The following is a 27,658-nucleotide window of genomic DNA, read 5'->3' as shown; positions in this document are numbered from 1 at the left end:
AGGAAAATAAATATAAAAGCTGGAAGCAGTGTCACTCAGAAGCAGCTGAAAGTAAACCAGCATCTGTGTGTCCTCAGGGATATTTTCGGTCCAACTTCTAGGCTCTAGTAATGAGTGCAAAGTTCCCATTTTCCAAACAAATCATTGAAGTTTTTCTATTTCCATGTAGTCATTCATGGCCTTTTTGACTGAGACCTTTGAGTTTTACAGCACATTTAACACCATTGGATCAATAGAAGAATCACTTGACTTATGCATTTCTATCGGATTTAAACTGAGATTGTGTCTGGTATGGGGGGGGGGGCTAAGTTGCTGCTGCTGTTGACAAATTTCACGTCACATGCTGGTGATAATAAAACTGATTCTGAGATCTTTTATCTATCCGTTAAAAAGGAATGAATGAGCTGAAGGCTGCCCTAAGAGATCTGGATCAACGATACTTGCTCTTCAAGCAGCAACAATTCACCTTTGTTATGGCTTTGGACCACACACGGGAGAATGCACATGACAAGACTCAACCCGTGTCCACTCTTTCTCAGGTAATGATAGATGATTAAATCATAGATATACTGATGTGAATTTTGCTTTAATCAAAACTGTATTAATAGGACTATTCCACTGAAACACAATTTTAAAAATTCTAGATGTATGTCTGAGCACATTTAAAGATTAAATAACTGCCATGTGTTTAGACTGGAGAAATGCACAAAAATTGCTGGAAGAACTCCGCAGGACAAGCAGCTCAGAATAAATCTATTGTCACCATATACAACTCTGAGATTTGTTTCCTTGAGAGCAGAAGCCAGGATAAACTCTGAAAAAGGTGGAATCTGAAAGGAGAGGACAGAAGCCAAAGGAATAAAAGGAAGGATATGGGGAACCAGAGGGAGGAAATTGTGGGTGATAGGCAGTAATTTAACTCATTGAAGCCATTATCACATTTTTGGGAAATAGGAGGAAGCTTGAACACCAAGGGGAAGGTACAAACTCCACACAAATAGCACTGGCGGTCAGGGTTCACTGGAGTACGAGGCAGTAGTCCACAAGATGTGCCACTGTGCAAAGTGAATACGGTTACCAACTTAGTGCATTTGCAGACTGTCTTCAAGATTCGGTTTGGTTTTGAGCTTGAGATATTTTGTTTTAGAGTTAATTTTGTAACAAATTGATTTTGTGCTCTTAAAGCTTCCCAAGCAGCACAGTCTTGGACATGGAAAATAATCGCAGACTTCATTAGTCTATTCCTGTACTAAGTTTATTTATTTTGTTAAATGTGGCCTGAGAGGTAATAATACTAGAGAGCATTCAATTTCTAATTTAAAATTAATGACTGTGAAGTGCAATTCTACAACTTTTTGTTAATTACTGCATTGTGTAGCTAAAGAAAATCTTTAGACCATTTAACTTCATAATTAATTATTGTGATAGAATATCTGTGCCTAAATAATTAACATTTTCACATCATCTGTAATGATTAAGTAAGATTGCCTTCTCTCTGCAAGTATTAAAGGCTGTTTAATAAGTGGCCAATGGAATAAAACCATGCCTTTAATCCTGCACAATTCTGAAGGTTTACCTTTTGAGCACAAAGTAATTCAGACATGGGAAATGGAAGCAGACAGGTTGTTGCAGTAGAAGTGTATTCACTGAAGAATAAAAGTGCATTAAACTTCTGCAAAGAAGCAAGACTACAGTGAGAAGATTCATTTTCATTAAATCCTAGAAAAACAGCGAATGTGTTATTTGTACACAACTTTTAGGACTTTGCTGGAAATAGTGCACATAAGGCAGTGCAGAGGAGATTCACCAGGTTGATTCCAGGGATGAAGGGGTTAACCTATGAGGAGAGATTGAGTCGCCTGGGACTATACTCTTTGGAGTTCAGAAGAATGAGAAGGGATCTTATAGATACATACAAAATTATGAAAGGGATAGTTAAGATAGAAGTAGGAAAGTTGTTTCCATTGGTAGGTGAGACGAGAACTGAGGGACATTGCCTCAAGATTCAGGGGAGAAGATTTAGGACGGAGATGAGGAGAAACTGTTTTTCCCAGAGAGTGGTGAATCTGTGGAATTCTCTGCCCAGGGAAGCAGTTGAGGCTTCCTCACTAAATATATTTAAGAAACAGTTAGATAGGTTTTTACATAGAAAGGAAATTGTGGGGAAAAGGCAGGTAGATGGAACTGAGTTACGGACAGATCAGCCATGATCTTATTAAATGGCGGGGCAGGCTCGATGGGCCGGATGGCCTACTCCTTCTCCTATTTCTTATGTTCTTATGTTCTTATAATGTTATAATAACACAAACACAAGATGATCCTCTTTAATTGTTGGAAGAGAGTTAAAGGAAATTAACTATGTGTCTGGCTTGTACAGTACTATGTTTTGGAGTGTTTCACTTCTTATTCAATGCCTGACACTTTGACTAAGCACCAAATAAAACAACTATGCATATAATTTTATAACCATATAACAATTACAGCATGGAAACAGGCCATCTCGGCCCTTCTAGTCCGTGCTGAACGCTTACACTCACCTAGTCCCACCAACCTGCACTCAGCCCATAACCCTCCATTCCTTTCCTGTCCATATACCTATCCATTTTTTTTTTAAATGACAAAATCGAACCTGCCTCTACCACTTCTACTGGAAACTCGTTGCACACAGCTACCACTCTCTGAGTAAAGAAGTTTCCCCTCATGTTACCCCTAAACTTTTGCCCCTTAACTCTCAACTCATGTCCTCTTGTTTGAATCTCCCCTACTCTCAATGGAAAAAGCCTATCCACGTCAACTCTATCTATCTAGAGGTAATTTTAAATACCACTATCAAGTCCCCCCTCAACCTTCTATGCTCCAAAGAATAAAGACCTAACTTGTTCAACCTTTCTCTGTAACTTAGGTGCTGAAACCCAGGTAACATTCTAGTAAATCTCCTCTGTACTCTCTCTAATTTGTTGACATCTTTCCTATAATTCCTATAATATTAGATTGGAAAGTGGAACAAAATTAACAGTAACTGTTTTTCTGGAAATGTACAGTTTTTCCAAGATGAATACTTATTAAATGCCTAATAACTTTTGTTATTTAAAATTTCAAAGTAAATTTATCAAAGTTCATAGACTGTATTTCACACGTGGCAATGAAAACACGTACTGTAATGAACAAATAGCAAACATGGTTTACACTTGCATGCCCCTCAGTCACAGTAAATTTCAATGTTTTTGGTGATACTAAGCACTTACCTTGATGAAGGGGCTACAGAATGGCCTATTCTCGTATACTTCCATCCAACCTTTCTCATGATATTGATGGAGTTTTTGGACCTAATTGCCCACACAGATTAAAGCTTTTACTGAATGAGCCTCAGAGGAAGCTGATAACATATGAACACTGAGGAAGACTAGGAATATGACAAGAAATTTCATGTTTAAAAATGCTTACACCGCACAGAAACAAGCTATTCAGCCTGCCCTTGCTGAACAAAAAGATGCCCTTCTAAGCTAACTCCATTTGCCTGCATTCGGCCCATATCTGTTATGTAAATGACCAACTGTGTTTTAAACATTTTAGACCATAAGATATAGGAGCAGAAGTAGGCCATTTGCCCCATTGAGTCTGGTCTGCTATTCAATCATGGGTTGATCCAATTCTTCCAGTCATCCCCACTCTCCTGCCTTCTCCCCATACCCTTTGATGCCCTGGTTAATCAAGAACCTCTCTATCTCTGCTTTAAATGCACCCAGTGACTTGGCCTCCACAGCCATTCATGGCAACAAATTCCATTTTAACTGTACCTGTTTCTATTACCACTTCTTAGTTATTGAGTTATTGCTATCCTGTATGAATAACGATGTGAAGATGGGTAATGAATAATTTAACTTTCATTTGTCATCTTTAACAGGCACTATCAGATTAATTTAGACTTTTACTTTACATCTTTTCTGTGTAGGTTCAGAGTTACCTGGACCACCACTGTAACAACACAACCGACAGGCGAGTCATGATCATGTTTCTGGACCTTTGCAAAGATCTCAGGGAGTTCTGTAGTAAACTCCAGGATATAAATCCCAAATCCTGCTCACCCAATGATGTACTGGAGAAGTGTCAAGTCCTTCTCAGCTGCAACCATGACATAAAAAACCTCAGAGCCAAGTGAGTAGTAATGATATTGTGAAAGACTGTGCGTCAATGTAGCCAACCTAAGTGCAACAAAACACAATTTTTTAAAAATAAAGGTTTGGTTCATTGTGATCCACTAGTTCAAACAGTTAAATGTTTAAATTGAAGCTGAAAGATCAGAAGTTGTATCCCAAAGCCTTTTTATTGAAATTGCACTCATTGATAGAAAGGGAATATACATTTATTGATTCTTTTTCACTAGCTCAAAACATTCCAAAGTACATCACAGTCAATGAAGTACTTTTGAAGTTCCAGTTGGATAAGGAGCAGACTATTTTCAAATTTCTGCATAATGTTGTGATGCATGGTCATCTATTTTGATTGTATTGACTGAGCATGAATATGGCGAGAAGAACCACCCTCATTTTCTTTGAAATAGTGTCTTAGGACCTTAAGCACAAGAGATTCTACAGACGCCATAGACAAAATGCTGGAGGACCTCAGCATCAATGGATGTTTTAGGCCAAACCCCTTCATCAGGATTGGAAAGAAAGGGGGGAGGAAGCCAGAATAAGAGGTGAAGGAAGTATAAGCTGGCCGATGATAGCTAAAACCAGGTGAAGGGGAAGGTGGGTGAGTGGGGCGGGGGAATGAAGTATGTAGCTGGGATGTGATAGGTCTAAAACATAAAGGGCTGAAGAAGAAGTAATTCTGCAGGAGAGGAAAATGGACCATGGGAAAAAGGGAAGGAGGAGGAGCACCAGACAGAGGTAATGGGCAAGTGAGGAGAAGAGATGAGAGGGGAGCCAGATTGGGGGATGGTAAAAGAGACAAGAGCAAGGGTCAGAAATTACCAGAAGGTAGAGAAATTGATGCTCATGTGGTCAGGTTGAAAGCTAACCAGATGGAATATAAGGTGTTGCTCCTCCATCCTGAGAATGGTCTCATCATGGCAGTAGAGAACTGTTTGTTCCCTTCCATAGATACTGTTTGACATGCTGAGTTCCTCTGGCATTTTGTGCGTGTTGCCTTGGGATCTTGTCATCCAGCCGGGCAGTTGGATAGGGTTAGTGCCTCATTCAAAAGGAGGGACCTCCAGTGGTGTAGCACTCCCTTTGTATGGGCTTGCTCAATAGATCATGTCCATTGATTCAGAGGTAAGTGTGCTTGCTACCACTGAGCCACTGTGTTCGTGATTCTCCACAGCTTCTCTAAAGAACTTTGTTAATGGTCAAAATATTTACTGTAGTTTAAACTTCAGAAATTAAAACTGTTGGACCTTGGTAATTCTTTGTAAGCTTTTGTCCAACAAAAACATACTTCCCATACGCTTTTTGTGATGCTCAGAATCCAGGCTTAATATTTCCATCTCAGATTTTCCCACTTGGCCTTTCCCACAACCTTTTCTCCTGCCTTCTGGCTTTCCCAGGACCTTCTCCCTTGCCTCCTCCCTTTTCCAGGACCTTCTGCCCTGCCTCCTCCCTTTCAAAGGACTTTGAATTGTCTAGCTGCTGTAGAGATGCGTGTACACATTCTTAATATGATGGGGCCTATGTGCATATATGGGTTATTGGAGAACCCACTAAACTGCATCCTAGCCCAGCCCTCCCTTATCCACATCTCCTACCCTTCCCTTCCTTTTAATCATATTAGTGATCTGGTTGACTGAACTGGTATCTTTGTGGCCAATTATGCAGATGATAAAAAGATAAATGGAGGGGCAGGTAGTGTTGAAGAAGCAGAGAATCATAAATTCTATTGTATTTCTTTATTTCCTGTAAATGATGCAAGAAATGAATCTCATGGTAGTATATACATTGATAATGAATTTACTCTGAACTTTGATACATAATTCTCCCAGCCTGCATTGTTAGCTTGTGGCTCTTAATGAATTTCGTACTTTTCCATCAGGAACTACATGTTGTTCCCTCCTTCCCATTTTTCTTAGAGCTTTTTTATGTCCACCATCTCTCAAAGATTTTCCTCAATTTTCTCCCCCAAAATATTTTTCTTTTCGCTCTGCTACTGCAAAGAAGAAGTCCTCGCCCTTGGCATAAACACTTTTCCATTTTAATTCACTGTCTTGCTATCTGCCTACCCTTACCTTCATAACAATCCCTGTCGCTAGTTTCCTCTGGCTTGGACCATTTCAATGTTCCAGCTCAGTTTAACAATACTTGATAAATTCCAAGTTCAAAGTAAATTTTATTATCAAAGTACATATAGTATATGCCACCGTATACAACCCTGAGATTCATTTCCCTGTGGGCATACTCAGCAAATCTATAGAATAGTAACTATAACAGGATCATTGAAAGATCATTCAGAGTGCAGAAGACAACAAACTGTGCAAACGCAATTATAAATAAGTAGCAATAAATAACAACATGAGATAATGAGATAGAGTCCTTAAAGTGAGATAATTGGTTGTGGAACATCTCAATGGATGGGCCAGTGAATGTAGTTATCCTCTTTTGTTCAACAGCCTGATGGTTGAGGGGTGGTAACTGCTCTTGAACCTGGTGGTGTGAGTCTTAAGGCTCTTGTACCTTCTACCTGAGGGCAGCAACAAGAAAACAGCATGGCCTGGGTGGGGGAGATCTCTGATGATGGATGCTGCTTTCTTACAGCAACCTTTCATATAGATGTGCTCAATGTTTGGGAGGGCCAAAACCACTACCTTTTGCAGCATTTTCCATTCAAGGGCTTTGGTGTTTCTATACCAGGCCATAATGCAGCCAGTCAGTACCCTCCCCACTGAACAACTATAGATGTTTGTTAAAGTTTTGGATGTCATAATGAATCTCCGCAGACTCCTAAGGATGTAGAGGTGCCGCCGTGCTTTCTTTGCAATTGCACTTACGTGCTGGGCCCAGGACAGGTCCTCTGAAGTAGTAACACCCAGGAATTTAAAGTTCCTAACCCTCTCCACCTCTGATCCTCTGATGATTACTGGCTCATGGGCCTCTGGTTTCCCTCTCCTGAAGTCTACAAACAGTTCCTTGGTCTTGCTGACATTGAGCAAGAGGTTATTGTTATGACACTACTCAGCCAAATTTTCAACCTCCCTCCTGTATGCTGATTCATCACCATTTATGATTTGGCCCACAGCAGCGGTGTCATTAGCAAACCTGAATAAGGCATTGGAGCCGCACTTAGCCACACAGTCGTAAGTGAAGAACAGCTTGCTCTCCATATCGCACTGCCCAGGCTTGCGTATCTAGACAGCTAAGATGCAACATCCATGGTCGACCCCGACCAATCGAGGCCTCACATAGGTGTAAAGTGAGTAGAGCAGGGGCTAAGCACACAGCCCTGTGGTGCACATATGCTGATGCAGATTATGGAGGAGATGTTGTTGCCAGTTTGAACTGACTGGGGGCTACCAGTGAGGAAGTCCAAGATCCAATTTCACAAGGAGGTACTGAGGCTACCATCTTGGAGCTTTTTGATTAGCTTTGAGGGGATGATGGTATTGAATGCCGAGTGTCGTCAATAAGGAGCTTCCTGATGTATGCATCTTTGCTGTCCAGATGTTCCAGAATTGAGTGAAGAGCCAATGAGATGGCATCTGTTATGGAGCTGCTGCTCCAGTAGGCAAATTGGAGTGGATCCAGTCAAGTCAAGTCAAGTCAAGTCACTTTTTATTGTCATTTCGACCATAACTGCTGTTACAGTACATAGTAAAAATGAGACCTTTTTCAGGACCATGGTGCTACATGAAACAATACAAAAACTACACTGAACTACATAAAAACAACACAGAAAAAACTACACCAGACTACAGACCTACCCAGGACTGAATAAAGTGCACAAAACAGTGCAGGCATTACAACAAATAATAAACAATACATTAGGCACAGTAGAGGGCAGTAAGTTGGTGTCAGTCCAGACTCTGGGTATTGAGGAGTCTGATGGCTTGGGGGAAGAAACTGTTACATAGTCTGGTCGTCAGAGCTCAAATACTTTGGTGCCTTTCCCCAGATGTCAGGAGGGAGAAGAGTTTGTATGAGGGGTGCGTGGGGTCCTTCATAATGCTGTTTGCTTTGCGGATGCAGCATGTGGTGTAACTGTCTGTAATGGCGGGAGGAGAGACCCCGATGGTCTTCTCAGCTGACCTCACTATCCTCTGCAGGGTCTTGCGATCCGAGATGGTACAATTTCTAAATGAGGCAGTGATGCAGCTGCTCAGGATGCTCTCAATACATCCTCTGTAGAATGTGATGAAGATGGGAGGTGGGAGATGGACTTTCCTCAACCTTCGCAGAAAGTAGAGATGCTGCTGGGCTTTCTTTGCTATGGAGCTGGTGTTGAGGGACCAGGTGAGATTCTCTGCCAGGTGAACACCAAGAAATTTGGTGCTCTTAATGATCTCTACTGAGGAGCCGGCGATGTTCAGTGGGGAGTGGTCGCCCCACGCCCTCCTGAAGTCAACAACCATCTCTTTTGTTTTGTTCACATTCAGAGACAGGTTGTTGGCTCAGCACCAGTCCGTTAGCCGCTGCACCTCCTCTCTGTATGCTGACTTGTTGTTCTTGCTGATGAGACCCACCATGGTCGTGTCATTGGCGAACTTGATGATATGGTTCGAGCTGTGTGTTGCAGCATAGTTGTGGGTCAGCAGAGTGAATAGCAGTGGACTGAGCACACAGCCCTGGGGGGCCCCGTGCTCAGTGTGATGGTGTTGGTGATGCTGCTTCTGATCTGGACTGACTGAGGTCTCCCAGTCAGGAAGTCTAAGATCCAGTTGCAGAGGGAGGTGTTCAGGCCCAGCAGTTTCAGCTTTCCAGTCAGTTTCTGAGGGGTGATTGTGTTGAATGCTGAACTGAAGTCTATGAACAGCATTCGAACGTACGTGTCTTTTTTGTCCAGGTGGGTTAGGGCCAGGTGAAGGGTGATGGCAATGTCATCGTCTGTTGAGCGGTTGGGACGGTACACGAACTGCACCTTTCAGGCAGGAGCTGATATGTTTCATCACCAGCCTCTCAGAAACTTCATCACTGTGGATGTATGTGCGACTGGGAAAGAGTCATTGAGACAGGTCACTGTGCTCTTCTTGAACACTGGTGTAATTGAAGCCCGCCTGAAGCAAGTGGGTACCACACACTGCCGAAGTGAGAGGTTAAAAATCTCAGCAAACACACCAGCCACTTGGTCAGAACAGGTCTTCAGTATATGGCCAGGTACCCAATCCAGTCTGGATGCTTTCAATGCATTCACCCTCCTAAAGGCAGCCCCCACATCTGCTTCAGATACTGAGATCAAAGGATCATCGGAAGATCGGGGTTCACGATGGTTCCTCCATGTTCTGACTGTCAAAGCGAGCATAGAAGGCATTGGAGTTAGACATATTTCTAGTTGTCCCATTGGGCAGGGAATCAATTTATTCTGCAAACATTCATGCACGGAACAAAACCCAAGTGTAGCATCCTTTCAAACTTTAAATTAATGAAGTGATAGCTCTGGGAGGAAGATAAAATCAAAGCCAAAGCTTCAGAGAAAAGTTAGGCCTTGCAGAAAAACAACGTTACACAAGATAGCTGAGAACAGAACAAATAGTTTTGCAGCTGTGTAAACCACAGTTTATGAATTAAAGTCAAAGTCAAAATCAAAGTAAATTTATTGTCAAAGCATGTATGCTATATGTCACCATGTACTACCTTGTTTCATTTCCTAACAGGCATTTACAGAAAAGTTAAGAAGTACTGTGGAAGAAATTTTGTTACTAGCTAGATTCTAAGGCAGGGGTGGGCAAACTTTTTGACTTGTGGGCCACAAAGGGTTCTAAAATTTGACAGGGGGGCCGGACCAGGGGCAGATGGATGGAGTGTTTTGGTAATACACCTCATAAGAGAAAATAAAATATCATGGGATATGTAGAAAACATGTGCTTTAATTTCAATTGAAAATGAACAAATGCATTACAACAAAATATCTGTCTTTGAAGTCCCATGGTATTTAACTATTTATTGAAATGACTTTTAAAACACTGAAAATTAAATGAATAAAATACAGCTTTTTTAAATAGTAACAGTTATTATTTTAAAGTACTGAAAATTCTGTTATCCTTCAAGATATTATCATCATCACTCTCCTCCTGACTGTCTTTATTTCAAAAACGGTAGGAGATGCAGGTCTACTTGTCCTGCTCCTTCTTATTCAATTGTCCCCCATGCCAAAACTCAACAACGACCAGCACAAGGACAGAACAGTGACAGTGCGCCAGTATGCGGAGCGCGTTATTTGATCTGGAGTGCATTTTTTATTTTGAGAACGTACGTGCACCTGCGCACTACTCATGTCCATCACTTAACAGAAATGACATGTAACATGTAAGGCTTATTGAAAAAAATATTTTCAAATGCATTTTTTACATAACACAACGAAGAAACTTATTTTTAATTTCAGTGGGAACAGTGTTGTTGGTCTCCCTTTTTAGCCAGCGCATCAAAGTCTGGATTTAGTTTTGTTGTGGCGAAAACGCCAGAATTGCGGGGGAAAAAACGTTAACAAGGTTTATTAATATAATTTCATCAAGTTCTGCGGGCCGGATTAAAAAGCTTAACCCCCGGGTTAACCCCCGCATATGGCCCCCGGGCCGTAGTTTGCCCATGCCTGTTCTAAGGTATTAAAGAGTTTTTTTACAGCACCCTTAAACTGCTTCTGCAGGACTGTTGTAAAGGGCTAACTAGCTTGAGAGGGAGTAATCAAAGCATAATCCCGTGATGTTCTGTTTTTTTTAATAGCTGAACTGTGTAATTGTTCTGGCTTCAAGGTTGTAGGCAGAAGTAGCTTTGAATAGATAAAGAAAACAGTAACCTGATTATATATCTTTTACTGTGCTAAGACATGATTGTTGAGCAAAGGAATTATCTGCTTGCATGCTGTATTTCACAAACGTGCTTGGAAGCTTTTGATAACATACACTATGTCTATATAATGAGAAAAGTCTGTGTACTCGGGGAGAGTCTCAAGAACTCTGCTTTAAGAGGTTGAACTCTCCATGATACGTATCATGTTATAATAAAGACTTTCAAAAGCGATCTCCCATTGTGTCCGAGTAATATCTTTTCTGCAGCAAGTACAATAGGATTTATGAAAATCTATACATAAATAAAGACTGACAAGCAAACAATGTGCAAAAGAAGACAAATTATGCAATTAAAATAAATGACTAAATAAATAATACTGAGTACACGAGTTGTTGAGTCCTCAGAAGTGAGTCTATAGATTGTGCAAGCAAGAGAAAATCTGTAGATGCTGGAAATCTGAGCAACACACACAAAATGCTGGAGGAACTCAGCAGGCCAGGCAGTACCTATGGAAACGTTGACTGTACTCTTTTCCATAGATGCTGCCTGGCCTGCTGAGTTCCTTCAGCATTTTGTGTGTGTTGCTCTATAGATTGTGTAATCAGTTCATAATTGAGGTGAGTGAAGTTATCCACACTGGTTCAGGAGCCTGATGGTTGTACGATAATAACTGTTCCTGAACCTGGTGGTGTGGGACCTGCAGTTCCTGTATCTCCTGCCTGATGGCAGCAGTGAGAGGAGAGCGTGACTAGATGGTGGATGTTCTTGATGGTGGATGCTACTTTCTTGTAGCAGAGCTCCTTGTAGATGTGCTCAATAATGGGGAAGGACTTTGCCCAGAAATGGATTGGGCTGCTTCATCACTTTCTGTAGACTTTTGTACTTTGGCTTGAATGACTTTATTTTAAATTGGATTACCATTGCTGACCACCCAGCTGTGAGAGAAAAAAATGAGCAAGTATTTGCTGAGTTGGGCTTTTGTTCAGCCAAAAGGATTTGGGGGAAATAACAAGCAACTTCATTAGTTTGTGTTCTGCCTTTTAGCACCACCTTCCCCTCTCAGGCCATTGTTATTTTTTAATACATGGAGCATTTGAGTCATTCAGATGAAGGAGCAGCACAGAAGTTTGTATATAGAATATGTGACACCGGAAATGTGACAGAGACAGCAGTGTGATGAATTATTATACAATAGATCATAGGATGTGTGGATGACACCCTGCTTCCACAGCTCATGTGTGTGATGTTACCATTCACATGAGCACATCATTTAAAAATGATGAGGCCCAGCAATGGATTGAGTCAGAGCCTATGGTTCTGCTGAAGTGAATAATGGATGAATATGTTAAGCATACTGGCAGCTGCATGAATTTAATGTTCACTTCGCACATTTGCCAGAATTTGTGGGACAATTTTTATTTTCTGCTATTAACTCGTTGCTTCTCTTAGCAGTCTCCTTCTTCACAATAACCTTCCAACTGAAATATTCAGCTAAGTTTGCCAAAATTCTGGGATGCGCACTGAGTACTTCAGGTTAGCTTTAAGAAGTTTTAGTTACCTCTTCAGCCCTGCCATCATATTTTGTAAAATATGACTTTGAGGTGCCATTCATTGTACATAAATTCCTCAAAGTTCAAAGTAAATATATTATCAAAGTATGTATATGTCATCATTAACTACCCTGAGATCCATTTTCTTGTGGGAATTCACAGTATAACAAAATATATTTGAATCATTGAAAAACTGCACACAAAGACAGACAACCAATGTGCAAAAAAGACAAACTGTGCAAATACAAAAAGAAACAATAAATAAATAGATGGATAACTAGTATTGAAAACATGAGTCGTAGACTTCTTGAAGGTGAGTCCATAGTTTGTAGAATCAGTTCACCGTTGAGATGAGTGAAATTATCGATGCTGGATCAGGAGTCTGATGGCTAAAGGGTAATAACTGTTCCTATACCTGGTGGCATGGGACTTAAGGCCCCTGTTCAGCCTTTGTTTATGTAAAATGAATGTTACATTGCCAGGGCTATGCAGCAAGTCAGGGTACAGGCTAAAGTTTAAATTGGATTACATTTAGAGATACCCTGTAAGCACAAATGGTCATGTACATAATGTGCTTAATGATTAATGGGATTGGGGGTGGGGGAAGATTGTCTAAGTCCCTGTTAATGCCCTCCTCTGCATACTCATGCTTGTCACACTATCAACGGTGTTTACCAACCTCTTTTCATGCCACTTATTTTTCATAGGAGGTGCATTGATCCTCTGTGATTTTGGGAGAAGGTTTTGCGAAACTTTTATTTTTCTCCTTGGTTTCAGGCCTCATTTATTCTAAACACACCTTGCTGCCCTTATCCTTTGGAATGTGCTTGATGGGTTCCTGCATGATCCAGATATCCATCAATAATATTTACTTGCTGCCCTGTTACAGTCTTTTGGGTGGTGGGGTGGAGATACGTCTCTATGGACGGAGGTGAAAGGTTCTCCTTCCCTCCGCTAGCCTGCAAGTCACCCTTGGGCAAGGTGTAGCAGCTGCTTAGCCTACCCCCCCCCCCCCCACCAATCAGGTCCTGGATCATTTGAAGTCATGGGAGCAGGTGGTGGATGGTCGTAGAGTAGCTGATGCATATCACAAATGCTGGTTATGTGACCACTGATGTCTCGCAGACAATCTCCGAAGAGAACTGATAATGGCTGGGGCCACCTGTTTTATAAAGACACTGCCCAGAAGAATGCAATGGCAAACCAACTCTGTAGAAAAATATCTCACATGGGTGGGAGAGAGACCCCAAAGCTCCTCTCAGAAGTCCTCGCAATCCTTTGTAGGGACTTGCATCAGATGCCTTGTAATTGCCGTACCAGATGACAGAACACTCTCAAAGGTGCTCCTGTAAAAATTGTTTAGAATGGGGGCGCAGGGGAGCCTCACTTGCTTCAATATGCCCAGGAAGTGAAGATACTATTGTGTTTACTTGACCAAAGTGGTGGTGTTGAAGGACCAGATGAGACCGTCTGTTATGCGCACTCCAAGAAACTTGGCGCTCCTAACTCTCCATGTAAGTGCAGTGAGGAGTTACAGTGAGGACCTAAAGTCTCGTTGGTCTTGTCCACGTTGAAACTCAAGTTGATGTGGTCACACTTTTCTTCCAGCTACTCTTCCCCCTCTTTGTTGTTGATGAGGCTAACCACTGTTGTATCATCAGTGAACTTGATGATTCGGTTTGAACTGGATCTAGCAGTTCCATCACACATCAGCAGCACGAAAAGCAGCAGGCAGAGCTTGCAGACCTGGGGAGCGCCGGTGCCCAGCTTGATGGAGCTAGAGGTGTGTATGCCAACACAGACTGACTGTGGCCTTTCTGTCAAAAAGTCTAGGATCCAGTTACAGAGGGAGGTGTTGAGACCCAACGAGGAGTGTTTACCCACCAGCTTCTGAGGGATGATCATATTAAATGCCGAGCTGAAGTCGATAAACAGCATCCTGGCGCATGAGGTGCCATTTTTCAGTTGGGACAAGACGGAGTGGAGTGCAGAGGTTATGGCATCACCAGTGGACTGATTTGAGCAAAATGCGAACTGGAGAAGGTCCACTGCAGCAGGAAGATGGGACGTAATGTGATCCATAACCAGCTGCTAAAGCACCTCATTATTGTTAAGGTCAGTGCCACTCGACGATAGTCATTGAGGCACGTTACTGTTACCCTTTTGAGCACTGGGATGATGGTGGCTGGCTTGAATCTGAGGGGACAGTGAACTGTTCCAGAGAGGCGTTAAAGATATCTGTTGGAACCTCTGTTAACTGAACTGCACAGTTCCTCAGCACCTGACCAGGTACATTATCAGGCCCCACAGTATAGCATGGGTTGACCCTGGTTAGAGTCTCCCTTACACCAGGGGGGCCTTCTTCACTAGCACATCGCCTAATACATCAAATTGAGCATAAAAGGCATTCAGCCTATCAGGAAAAGAAGTATCACTTTTGTTGAAGTGGTAGGTGGACTTGTAGTCCATTGTAGTATGAATGCGCTGCCACATGCACCTTGTGTCTCTGGTATCACAGAAATGGGTGTATATTCTCTGTGAATAATCCCGTTTTGCCTTCCTGATGGCACAGGAAAGCACAGCTCTAGCTGAGAGTTGTCTTATCCCTCCCAATTTGAAGGCAGTATCGCAGTCTCTCAGCCTTGCTCAGACATCTGTGAGCCGTGGCTTCTGATTTGCCCTCACGTGGATGTGTTTAATAATGGTGATGTTTTCAATACAAGAGAAAATCTACAGATGCTGGAAATCCAAAATGCTGGAGGAATTCAGCAGGTCAGGCAGCATCCATGGAAAAGAGTAAACAGTAGATGTTTTGGGCCAAGACCCTTCATCGAGACCTGTTCTCAATACACTTCTCTATGTAGCCAATCAGAGATCTCGCATACTCATCATTGTTAATATGATGGTCATAGGTAGCCACCTTCTTGAATGTGTTCCAGTCCATGTTTTCAAAAAGGTCTCTCAATGCTTCTGGACAGGTCTTAATCTCTTTTTGAACTTCTTTAATCAGCGTTTGGTATGCAGGAATAGCATAACAGATAAATGGTCCGAGAATCCGAGGTCAGGAAGAGGCTTTGTATGTACCAGAGATGTTAGTATGAACCAGGTCTAATGTGTTCTCACCTATGATAGCAAAGCCAATGTGCTAATAGAATTTAGGCAGGACTGTTTTTAAATTAGCGTGGTTGAGGTAGCCAGCAACAATAATTAAACCATTGGGTGTATGGTTTGCAATTCACTGATGGGGCTGTAGAGTTCATACAGCGCTTCCCCAGGAGACGTATATAGCCACAATGACAATAACAGTGAACTCTCTCAGTAAATTGCATATACAGCACATAAAATAATATTAACCGATAAAAATATTCTGCAGATGTGGAAGTTAACATATATTGAATATATGATATGTTGTGAAATATACAACAGGAAACTGCTACTGGTACTGTCATTAATAATGGGTAAAAGTTACAATAAGAAATATTTAAAAAAAAGTAGTGCAAAAAGGTGAGGTGGTGTTTATTGATTCATGGTTAGTTCAGCATCTAATGGTGGAGGAGGAGAAGTTGTTTGTTAAAACTTTGAGTGTGTTTCTTCATGTTCCTGTACCTTCTCACTGGTGGTGGTCATGAGAAGAGGGCAGGTCCTGGTTGGTGAGGGTCCATGATGATTGATGCTACCTTGATGAGGCATTGTCTATGAAGATGTCCTTGATTGTTGGGAGGCTAGTGCCCATAATGGAGTTGACTGAGTTCGCAATCCTTTGCAGCTGTTTCTGAATTCCTGCACCTCAACTGGTGATGACATGAAGGAAGTATACAAATTTTTAGACTATCTTAATCACACCAAGTGTATTTAATTACTGTGAAGTTTGGACCTGGCTAACCAGTTTGTGCCCATCAAAAACTCAAAAAACAGTAATTAGAAAAGCAAACAACACACACAAAATGCTGGTGGAACACAGCAGGCCAGGCAGCATCTATAAGGAGAAGCACTGTCAACGTTTCGGGCCGAGACCCTTCGTCAGGACTAACGAACTTCCAGCATCTGCAGATTTCCTCGTGTTTGCTCTTTAAATTAGAAAAGCAACTAGGTAACTCCTGTTATTGATGTTTCAGCTTTTAAAGCACCTCAGGGGTGTGTGCTTAGCCCACTGCTCTTCTCTCTATATACACATGACACTGTAGCTAGGCATAGCTCGAACATCATCTATAAATTTGCTGACGATACAATCATTGTTGGTAGAATCGCAGGTGGTGACTAGAGGGCATACAGGAGAGAGATATGCCAACTAGTGAAATTGCAGAGGCTCAGAGGAAATGCGCCGCGCGCAAGGCTTGAGCTACCTCCACTTCCACTGCAGCACCTACCCTCATGTGTCCCACATGTGGGCAAGCTTTCAGGGCCCGGATTGGCCTCACCAGTCACCTCCGGACCCACAGTCACAAACCCTCCACCTGACAGAAGTCGTGGTCGTCTTCGACTCCGAAGGACGAACAACAACAACAGTGAAATGGTGCCGCAACAACAACCTGCCACTCAACGTCAGTAAGATGAAAGAGCTGATTGTGGACTTTAGGAAGGGTAAGATGAAGGAACACATACCAATCCTCATAGAGGGATCAGAAGTGGAGAGAGTGAGCAGCTTCAAGTTCCTGGGTGTCAAGATCTCTGAGAATCTAACCTGGTCCCAACATATTGATGTAGTTATAAGGAAGGCAAGACAGTGGCTATAATACATCAGAAGTTTGAAGAGATTTAGCATGTCATCAAATACATTCAAAAACTTCTATAGTTGTACCATGGAGAGCATTCTGACAGGCTACATCACTGTCTGGTATGGAGGGGCTACTGTACAGGACCGAAAGAAGCTGCAGAAGGTTGTAAATCTAGTCCGCTCCATCTTGGGTATTAGCCTGCAAAGCCCTCAGGACATCTTCAGGGAGCAGTGTCTCAGAAAGGTAGCGTCACTTATTAAGGACCTCCAGCACCCAGAGCATGCCCTTTTCTCACTGTTACCATCAAATAGGTGGTTCAGAATTCTGAAGGCACACATACTCAGTGATTCAGGAACAGCTTCTTCCTCTCTGCCATCCGATTCCTAAATGGACATTGAATCTTTGGACACTGCCTCACTTTTTTTTAATATACAGTATTTCTGTTTTTGCACATTTTTCAAAATCTATTCAATATATTGAATTACTTGTTCATTTATTTTTTTTCTCTCTGTTAGATTATGTATTGCATTGAACTGCTGCTGCTAAGTTAACAAATTTCATGTCACATGCCAGTGATAATAAACCTTATTCTGATTCTGATTCTGGTACCTTCCATTTTGTCCAACTCCTCTCTGACACCAATGGTGTCTAGCAACCTCTCTCTATTCACTTAGTTTTCATGGGAAGTGCACTGATCCTCTGGTTCTTCTGTGTAATTTTGGGGGAAGGACTTTGCAAGAAGCACCCAAGCAAAGTATCACTATGCATCTCCTAACAAGTGTTCCCTCTTCTGGATATAATGAGGATCAAATTTTTCAATCGACCCATTATTGATTGGTTTCTCAGAAAATAAGCTAATTAGATATATAAGAATTGAACATAAATATTGTATTAATAGAAATCAGGACATCAGTGGTGTGTATTTAGAATAGAAGAAACATCGGTTTTATTGAAACTGCTTAAATAGAAACAATCAACAATGTTGTTCACTTTTCAAGTGAACAAGGAAATGAAGTTTAGCTGGAAAAAAAACTCAGTAGAATTCTCAGGAAAATATATGATTTAATATGAAAGTTTACATGAAAACCTAACCTCCTAACACATGTGTTTTATGTGTTGTAAACCATTGTGATTTTTAGTAATACTTTTTATAAGATTTGTACTCATGTATTTTTCACAGTAGGTGGTGGTTCATCCCCACTCATTGGCAGAAAGCGGTACAACAGCTAAACCAATGGTTTATCACCTTTCTCATTGCATATTACCCATGTGATGTAATTGTTTTAATCATCTATAAAAGTGATGGATCTTTCAGAGGTGCCATCTTTATTCCTTTCATCTTTGGCCCTCGCATTCACCCCTCACCTCCATTCGTTCATTTCTCAGCCCTTTATTTGGTTTGCCTAGTACTTGTATGTTTGAAATAAATTATTAGAATTAAGACTGCTCACCATTTTTGACTCCCTGGAGAATCCTAAGGATCAGAAAGTAAACAGAGATTCAACATATGTATAATTACTAACTTACAACTTTCAAATCGTAATTACAAGCAAAAAAGTTTCTCTCAAATTGCCTCCTTCAATATTTCTTTGTGAGTTTAACTCATCTGACCTGGATTTTAGCAACACACAGAAACAGTGTCCGTGTTTATATGGATCACAGAATGTCAAAAATTACAGAATCAACCTTATCTTAGTACATACTCACCTCCCCAACACGGATTCTAGCCTATCTTACCTTTCTCCCCACTATTCTATCCCTAGCTAACTTATCCTATTCTTTCCCACCCTATTCTATCTTACCATTTGCAGCAGAGGTTCAGAAAGTTTAAGACATTATCAGATAGAAAATCAATATATCAAATCATATATTACATCAGAGTGAAAGCCAGATGTTTAAAATTAAATGATGGAGTGGATTAATAAAACCATAAGACCATAAGATATAGGAGCAGAATTAGACTATTTGGCTCATCAAGTATGCTCCACCATTTCATCATTGCTGATCCATTTTTCCTCCTAGCCCTAATCTCCTGCCCCCCCCCCCCGTATCCGTTCATGCTAGGAATCTATCAACCTCTGCCTTAAATATACATAAAGACATGGCCTCCACAGTTCCCTGTGGCAATGAATTCCACAGAGTCGCCAATCTCTGGCTAAAGAAATTCCTCCTTGTCTCCATTCTAAAAGGATGCCCCTCAATTCTGAAGCTGTGTCCTCTGGTCTTAGACTCTCACTGTTGGAAACATCCTCTCCACATGCACTCTCTCAAGGCATTTCACTATTCAATAGGTCACCCCTCATTTTACTGAATCCTAGTAAATACAGGCCCTAAGCCATCAAACGCTCTTCACGTGACAAGCCGTTCAATCCTAGAATCATTTTCGTGAACCTGCTCCAGTGCCAGCCAGCACATCCTTTCTAAGATGTTGTTGTTGCTGAGTGTTGAAGAGTGGTCATTGACTCATGGCAACCCTATGGATCGTGTAGTTGTCTATAGGGTTTTTGTGCCAAGATACGGAAGTAGATTGCCAGGCCTTTTTTCTGTACAGCTACTGTTGCTGCCCAGGTTGGGACCCGGCCGGATTCAATCTCAGGACCAACTGCCTCAAAGTCCGGCACTGATGCCACTGCACTGCCAGCTGGCCCCCTTTCTAAGATGATGGACCCAGAGCTGCTCACAATACTCTCAAGTGAGGCCTCACCAGTGCTTTATAAAGTCTCAATATTACCTCCCTGCTTTTATATTCTGGTTCTCCTGAAATGAATGTTAATGGCGCATTTTAAGACTTTATTAGATAGAAACCCAATATATCAAAGGTTCAAAGGTCCAATTTAATGTCAGGGAAATGTATACAATATACATCCTGAAATGCCTTTACTTTGCAACCATCCATGAAAACAGAGGAGTGCCCCAAAGAATGAACAACAGTTAAGTGTTAGAACCCCAAAGTACACCCCCATCTCCCCCGTCGGGCACGTAAGCGGCAGCGAGCCACAATCACCCCTCCCCCCACCGGGAAAAAAACGCTTCGGCACTGCGACCGAGCACTCAAGCGTGAGCAAAGCAATAGCAAAGACACAGACTTGTAGTTACCCCAAAGACTTCACGTTTCACCCGGTATTTCACATACCGCAACCCCCAACTCACTCACTCACTCACTCACTCACTCACTCACTTACTCACTCACTCACACACTCTCTCACTCACTCACTCACTCACTCACACTCTCATTCACTCACTCACTCACTCACTCACACACTCTCTCTCTCCCTCTCCCCTCTCCCTCCCCTCTCCCTCTCCCTCCCCTCTCCCTCCCCCTCTCTCCCCCTCCCTCTCTCCCCCTCCCTCTCTCTTCCCCTCTCTCTCTCTTCCCCTCTCCCTCTCCCCCAAATAAGGGAGAGAGAGGTGTCTCCATTTTCCCAGCGAACGGGGAGACATAACAAACAACTCGCTGGTTTACGACATTAAAAGTCCGTTATGTCACTTTTTCGGGCTCTGGGTCTGAAGATCGCAAAGATCCCGGGTCTCCAGGCACACAGCAGATATCCCGGCAGAGTATTGTTGGCAAATCATATATTACATCAGAGTGAAGACCAGATGTGTAAAATTAAATAATGGAGTGGATTAATCTCCTTAACTTGGTCCTATTATTTGCCATCTTGTAACGTCACTTCAGATGTAAACAAATCTTGGCCTCAACCCCTAACATGTCTTACACTATACGGGATCAAATATGTACCATTACTGTATGTATTTCCAGGCAAGACATTATTTATCATCCATCAAGTGGGACAATGTTCCATCATCAAGGGTATTTTGAAAAACTGATGCCTCAGAAAGGAGGCATCCATCATTAAGGACCCCCACTCCCTTGGATATGCCTTCTCATTACTACCAACATTTTTGCTCTCTATTTTGCACATATATCAAGATTTTATATCTTGCACTATAACTGGTGTTTACAATGACAGAACCTGTGTGGGAGAGTTTTTAAAGTGGTTAAGTCATTGCATCGGGGCAGTTCCACTCTCTTGACCTCAGAAGTCCAAGTCCACTAGAGACGGCCTGGCTTTACTAATAAGTTTGTTCCTTTGTTATGCGCCATGTTGTATGACATGGGTAATCATGGTCTTTCCATGACCATGATGGTTCTTGGTAAAAATTTTCTACAGAAGTGGTTTACCAGTGCCTTCTTCTGGGCAGTGTCTTTACAAGACAGGTGACCACAGCCATTGTCAATACACCTCAGAGTTTGTCTGGTTGGCGTCAGTGGTTGCATAACCAGGATTTGTGATATGCATTGGCTGCTCATATGACCATCCATCACCTGCTCCCTTGGCTTCACGTGACCTTGATCGGAGGTTGGGGCCTGAGCAGGTGCTACACCTTGCCCAAGGGTGGCCTGCAGGCTAGCAGAAGGAAGGAGCACCTTAGACCTCCTTCGGTAGAGACGTACCTCCACTTTGCCACTCACTCTAACAAGTAGGAGATCATTAAGTCACAGTTTTGACAGGGGCAGGTGACTCTGTTAGTCCAGGAATCTAAGGAAGGCAGACAGATGGGCATCACAAATCTATGTCCTCTGTTGGAGCAAGAATTGGAGTGGTGTATTGGGACACACGCACAGCTACAAAGCACAGCCTGTAAAAGGTAACACCAGTCAGCAGGCTGACCACGGAGTGATTAGATTGATTTGATAGATGGTTTCTTGCAAGGTCAACCAACCACTTCCTGCAAAGATGCTGTCAACCAAAGAGGAAGTGCACCCAAGATTGGCTGCATTATTTGTCCATTCATTGTCCCATTACTCTCTGGCTGTTTTACACTAGGAAGGTCTCTTCTCTATGGATATACATCTGATGTGTTACCACAGGCAGCAAATGATGCATGAGTGCTCTCAGGTATTTTACAGTGGCTACAGTGCATCCCTGAGGCCAGCTGATGATATATTGGTATCAGTACTAGACTTCAAGGCAGATGGAGTTCGAATCCAGCCAGGTTCCAGCCTGGGCAGCAGCAGTATCTGCACAGAAGAAAGGCCTGGCAATCTACACTTGTATCTTGCCACGAAAACCCTACACTATCCATAGAATTGCCATGAGTCGGCAGCAACAACAGTGCATCTCTATTGCACCAGCCCCTCAGTCAGCCTAAATCAGTCACAGGGACCTCACTGAAGCCAAAGTGTGTGCCTTCTATACAAAGTTTCGAATTCTGTCCAGAACTGGTCCACCATGGGAGAGAACCAAATAAGGGCGTTACTGAGTGAACCAGAGAGCTGTGGTTCAGTTTCCTGAGGATCTTTTAAAGAGATGAGAGAAGTAACTTCTTTGCACAGAGGGTGCTGAGTACCTGGAATGATCTTCCAGAGGAAGTGGTCAAAGTGGATACAACTGAAACTTTTAAAAGGCATTTAGATAGGTACAATATATGGAGGCGAGGGGCTTGGAGGTTTATAGGCTGAAGGACTAGGAGGGAGGAGGCTGTGATCAGCATGGGCAGTTGGGCTGAATGGCCTGTATCCGTGCTGTATTTCTCTTTGACTGAATCCAACAATACAGCCTCTGCGCACATCCTGCCATTTGTGTCCACAACTGCGCCATCCAGAGGAGATATTTAGAATTGCCTCAGGAAGTACAAAGGGAGGACCAAGACCAGCAGGAGATAAGCCCACAAAAGCCAAGCGGTGCCACCAGTTGGTGGACCCAGAAGACATTCATCATCAGCAAGGAATGGTCTTCAGAGTTCAAACAATCCTTGTGTGGTCTCAGTAAATGATCAATGTACTTCTTCTCCCCTTCATGGTTATTTTAAACTCAAGACTTTGCTAAATCAGAACAAATTGAAGTAAGAATATATTTACTCAATACACAGTGAGTCTTCAGATTCAGATTTATTTATCACATGTACATTGAAACATACAATGAATTGTGTTGTTTGTGTTAGCAACTGACACATCTAAGAGTGCGTAAGGGGCAGCCTACAAGTGTACCCACACAGTCACGCCCACAATGCCTGGCAGAGCAACAACAAATGACAAGACATTTTGTCCCAGTCCTCCAACCCCAGCTCAGGCCATCTTCGGCCTCCAGTGGACTTGGACTCTTTGACTTACCCAGCTCCCAGTCCCAACTATACATTCAACTCCGGCCTGAGTGAGTAATATCCCTGTGGCTTTCCTACTGATCAGAAGTGAATCCAAGATTGAAAATAAGATATGTGAAGCAGAAATAACCAAACAGTCTAGTCCAAAGAAGCGACCCAATTAGATGCAACTTTTTAAAAAAAGTTTTTCTATTCACTCCTTTTAATGCCAGGGTACTGAGTAATCCCATGATGGAAATTGTGCACAAAGTCTATGGCCACCTCAGCCACCGTCCTCCTTCCTTTCAGTAGAACCTTTCTGAAACGCCCCCCCCCTCACAGCTTTCTCCTTAATAGTGATGTCCCATGGGTGTCAACCTCCTGCCTCCCCAGTTCTGCTGCTGGCACCTGTCTGCTTTCTGTCTGCTCCAGTGAAGCATCTAACTAGCAGCATATCACAAAGACCCAGAAGTTCAGGTCACCCTTGTCTCACTCTACACAAAATTACACTGTGTATAGATAGGGTAAATGCAAGCAGACTTTATTCACTGAGACTAGAACTAAAAGACATATGTTAAGGCTAAAAGATTAGATACTTAATGGGAACCTGAGGGGGAATTTCTTCACTCGGAGGGTGATGCAAGTGTGAAATGAGCTGCCAGCGGAAGCCATTGATGCAGGTTCCATTTTAACTTTAAGAGGCGTTGGGATAAGTACATGGATGGGAGGAGTATTGAAGGCGAAGGTCCTGGTACAGGTCTGGACAAGGCAGAATAACAGTTTGGTACAGACTAGATGGGCCAAAGGGCGTGTTTCTGTGCTGCAGTGTTCTTTGGCCCCGTCATTAATGTGGGCATAGATTAGACCGTAAGATATAGGAGCAGAATTAGTCCATTTGGCCCATCGAGTCTGCTCTGCCATTTCATCATGGCTGATCCATTCTTCCTCTGAACCCCAATCTCTTACCTTCTCCCCATATCTCTGCATGGCCTGATTAATCAAGATTGACACTGATAATCAGCCTCTTCCTCCCACCCCACCAATCTCGTTAACAGTGGGGTTCCAGTGCTCAAAACCCCTGCAGAAAATTAATTTCCATTTTTATTGAACTGATCTGTGAACTGGGATTCTTAAAGCAAGGCAAAAGGCCTGATATCATAAATGAACAATACACCCACCAAATGATGCAGTATTACCTACATTAATCAGAGAAGAAGCATTCAGTGGTATATCAGTGCAAAGCTCCTCACACCCCTCACCATTTAATGAATGTAAGTCTGCATTTCCCTTCTCTATTTTACACATACCTGAGGTGCTCACTACTCTGCTTGAACATACAGGTCACCTGTCCCTATTATAGGCTCACCTGCGAAATACACTAAGTGGCCACTTTATTAGGTGCCTCCTGTTCCTAATTAAGTGGCCATTAAGTGTACGTTTGTGGTCTTCTGCTGCTGTAGCCCAACCACTTCAAGGTCCGATGTGTTGTGCATTTAGAGATGCTCTTCTGCACACCGCTGTTGTAACATGTGGTTGTTTGAATTATTGTCGCCTTCCTGTTAGCTCGGACCAGCCTGGCCGTTCTCCTCTGACTTATTCAGGTGTTTTTTCCCACAGAACTGCCGCTCACTGGATGATGTTTGTTTTGTGCACCATTCTTTAAATTCTAGAGACTTAGAAATCCCAGGAGATCAGCAATTACTGACATACTGAAACCACCCTGTCTGGCACCAACAATCATTCGACAATCAAAGTCACTTAGATCACATCTCTTCCTCATTCTGATGTTTGGTCTGAACCTCTTGACCATGTCTGCATGCTTTTATGTCATATGGATGGCTGATTAGATATCTGCATTAATGAGGGGTACCTAATAAAATGGCCACTGAGTGTACATAAAATTCTCAATATGGGGTACATAAACACAAACATCCTGAACTGTTGCCGAGTGGCAGGTGTGTAATATGACTCAATATTGCTGCAAATAAAGCAGTCCATCCAGTCCATAACAATCTTGAATAACGTGCACTGTCTGTCTGCCTGCTTCCTGTACTTTGTCACTTAATTGTGCTTCTCCAAGCCACATAATATGTATAGATGGATATTTGAGTATTGGAAAGCTGATTAGCGAGACAAAGATATACCATTTCAAATCTCCCAAATGTCAGTTGTGTCTTCTTTATTTGATGATTTTGTTACTGCAATGTATTTTCACTCCCCATCCTTCCAGGAAAAGATATAATTTTACAAGCCCTGCCACAGGGAAGATGAACAGACTTTGTTTTCGAACCTCTTGGGGCATTTTTTTATCAAATCAGTGGGCATTTTAATCTCCAGTTATTAAATGCAGATTGCCTCTTGCAGGGAACTTGGAGTAACAGCATCACAATCATTAATCCTCTTGTGTGAGCATCACTGCACATTAAGGGCATGAGGCATACTGACAGTTGCTGTCTGCATTGACAACCAACGCAGGCAGGAAATCCAACTCAAGACAGAATAAACCGCCCCCACAAAATCCAAAACCATACTGTATATTGTAGATGAAATGTCAAAGAGTCTCTCTAAAAGTATGCAGCTACATTACTGTAGGTCTCAGAATCGAAGTGTTTTTACCTTAATTTTTTGTATGTTCATGAAGTGCCACTATCCTCTGCATTGTCTAAGGAAATTGTTAGGGCATTTTTTTAGGCTTTGCACATATAGCAAATAACTTCAGCGACCAATATTCAGATCTGAATATGGACTGTAAATTAAATTTAAAATGCAGCTCTGGACAATAGGTTCCTAAAAGTCGTGAACCACAGTTCATTGGAAGGCCAGACGATGCTGATTTAAAATCCATTTGTCTATCTGTGGTGTGGGTGTGAAGGAGGAGATGTAAAAGTTATCCATAATTCAAAGGAAAGCATTGTAGATACATTATAAATATTGAATTGTCATTTGAACTTTAGCATATAAAGCATCAAGTAGTGTTGGGTGGAGCAGGCCTCTTCCTCCAAAAGGGTCTCAATATGATGCCTGTCATGACTCACTTTGTCAAATAAAAAAAGACTACTTCATTTTTACCAGCTATTTCTCGCTGGTGACTTGGTTCACGTGACAACAGATATAAATGATCACATTCCAGTTAAGGCTGAGTACTTCAATAGTAGACTTGGTGCTCTTTTCCTTGCTTAATTATTGTTCATTCAATTTCTTTAGTCTCAGTTATTAAAGTAGTTTATGTAGCATCACACCAAATGTTCGTGCACACTCGTTCGTTCTTTATGTGCCGTGTCGTACGACATAGCCAGTCGTGGTCTTTCCATGACCATAATTATTCTTGATATATTTTTCCAAAGAAGTGTTTTTCCATTGCTTTCTTCTGGGCAGTGTCTTTATGAGATGGGTGTGCCCAGCCATTATCAACACTCTTCAGAGACTGTCTGCCTGGTGTCACTGGTCGCATAACCAGGACTCGTGATATGCACCGGCTGCTCATACGACTGCCCACCACCTGCTCCCATGGCTTTGTGTCATCCTGACTGGGAGGGGCTGAGCAAGTGCTACACCTTTCCCAAGGGTGGCCTGCAGGAGTGCCTTCCACCTCCTTTGGTGCAGATGTATCTCCATCTCGCCGCCCCCGTATTAGCATTCCGGTATTATTTGCTTCTTTGATTTTCAGATGTGGAGACCATTTAAAGGCATCCATTTGTCTTTTTGATGAGATTAGTTGACAAGTCCTCGATGAACTAGCGCATTTGGGGAGAAAATGCATAGGTTGCTGTCAGCTCCCTCATGGGGTCAAGTATCCCAAACCATGGAATGCTTCACATTGAACTTCCTATTGATATCTGTGGCAGGAAATGTCTCCACTTAGCATCTCAGGAAGCCGTTGTTTGGAATGACAAAGTGGGCAGGTTTTTGCTACATCGAAGAGAGAGAAAGAGAGAGAGAGGGGGGGGATAGAGAGATAGAGTGGGGGGGGGAAGAGAGGGGGGATAGAGGGGGAAAGAGAGAAAGAAAGAACAGTGCAGAGACTCGATCTTAGCCAAAAGGCTGAGACTTTTCCCAGCATGGAAATGGTTAACATGAAGAGGCACCGTTAGGAGGAAGGTACAGGTTAGAAGTCAGAGGTAATTTTTTTTTACACGTAGTGTGGTAGGTGCATGGAGCTCACTGCCCGGGATGGTGGTAGAGGTTGATATATTATGGACATTTAAGAGTTTTAGATAGGAAAACAAATGAAAGAAAAATGGAGGGCTCTGTGGGAGAGGAAGTTCAGATTGATCTAGGAGTAGGTTAAGGAGGCAGCCCAACATTGAGGGCTGAAGGGCCTGTACCATGCTTTCTGTTCTATGCTAAAGTTCAGGGGTATAGTGGAGCCATA

The 27,658-nt window shown here is 42.4% G+C and overlaps 1 protein-coding gene across 5 annotated transcripts in view; it reads left to right on the top strand.

Moving 5' to 3' along the window:
* spaca9 (sperm acrosome associated 9) overlaps nucleotides 1-27,658 on the top strand; it is a 54,820-nt gene that overhangs the window by 19,122 nt on the left and 8,040 nt on the right. For all 5 annotated transcript variants that reach the window (XM_073052694.1, XM_073052693.1, XM_073052691.1 and 2 more), the window contains exons 2-3: nucleotides 394-539; nucleotides 3,953-4,155. In XM_073052694.1, coding sequence (XP_072908795.1) covers nucleotides 394-539; nucleotides 3,953-4,155 — 349 coding nt within the window. The remainder of the gene's footprint in view (nucleotides 1-393; nucleotides 540-3,952; nucleotides 4,156-27,658) is intronic.

This window comes from Hemitrygon akajei, chromosome 7, assembly GCF_048418815.1.
Source record: "Hemitrygon akajei chromosome 7, sHemAka1.3, whole genome shotgun sequence".
In the NCBI taxonomy this organism is placed as follows: Eukaryota; Metazoa; Chordata; class Chondrichthyes; order Myliobatiformes; family Dasyatidae; genus Hemitrygon; species Hemitrygon akajei.
The sequence above is the reverse complement of the archived record's forward strand: the minus strand, read 5'-3'. Positions and strand labels throughout refer to the sequence as shown.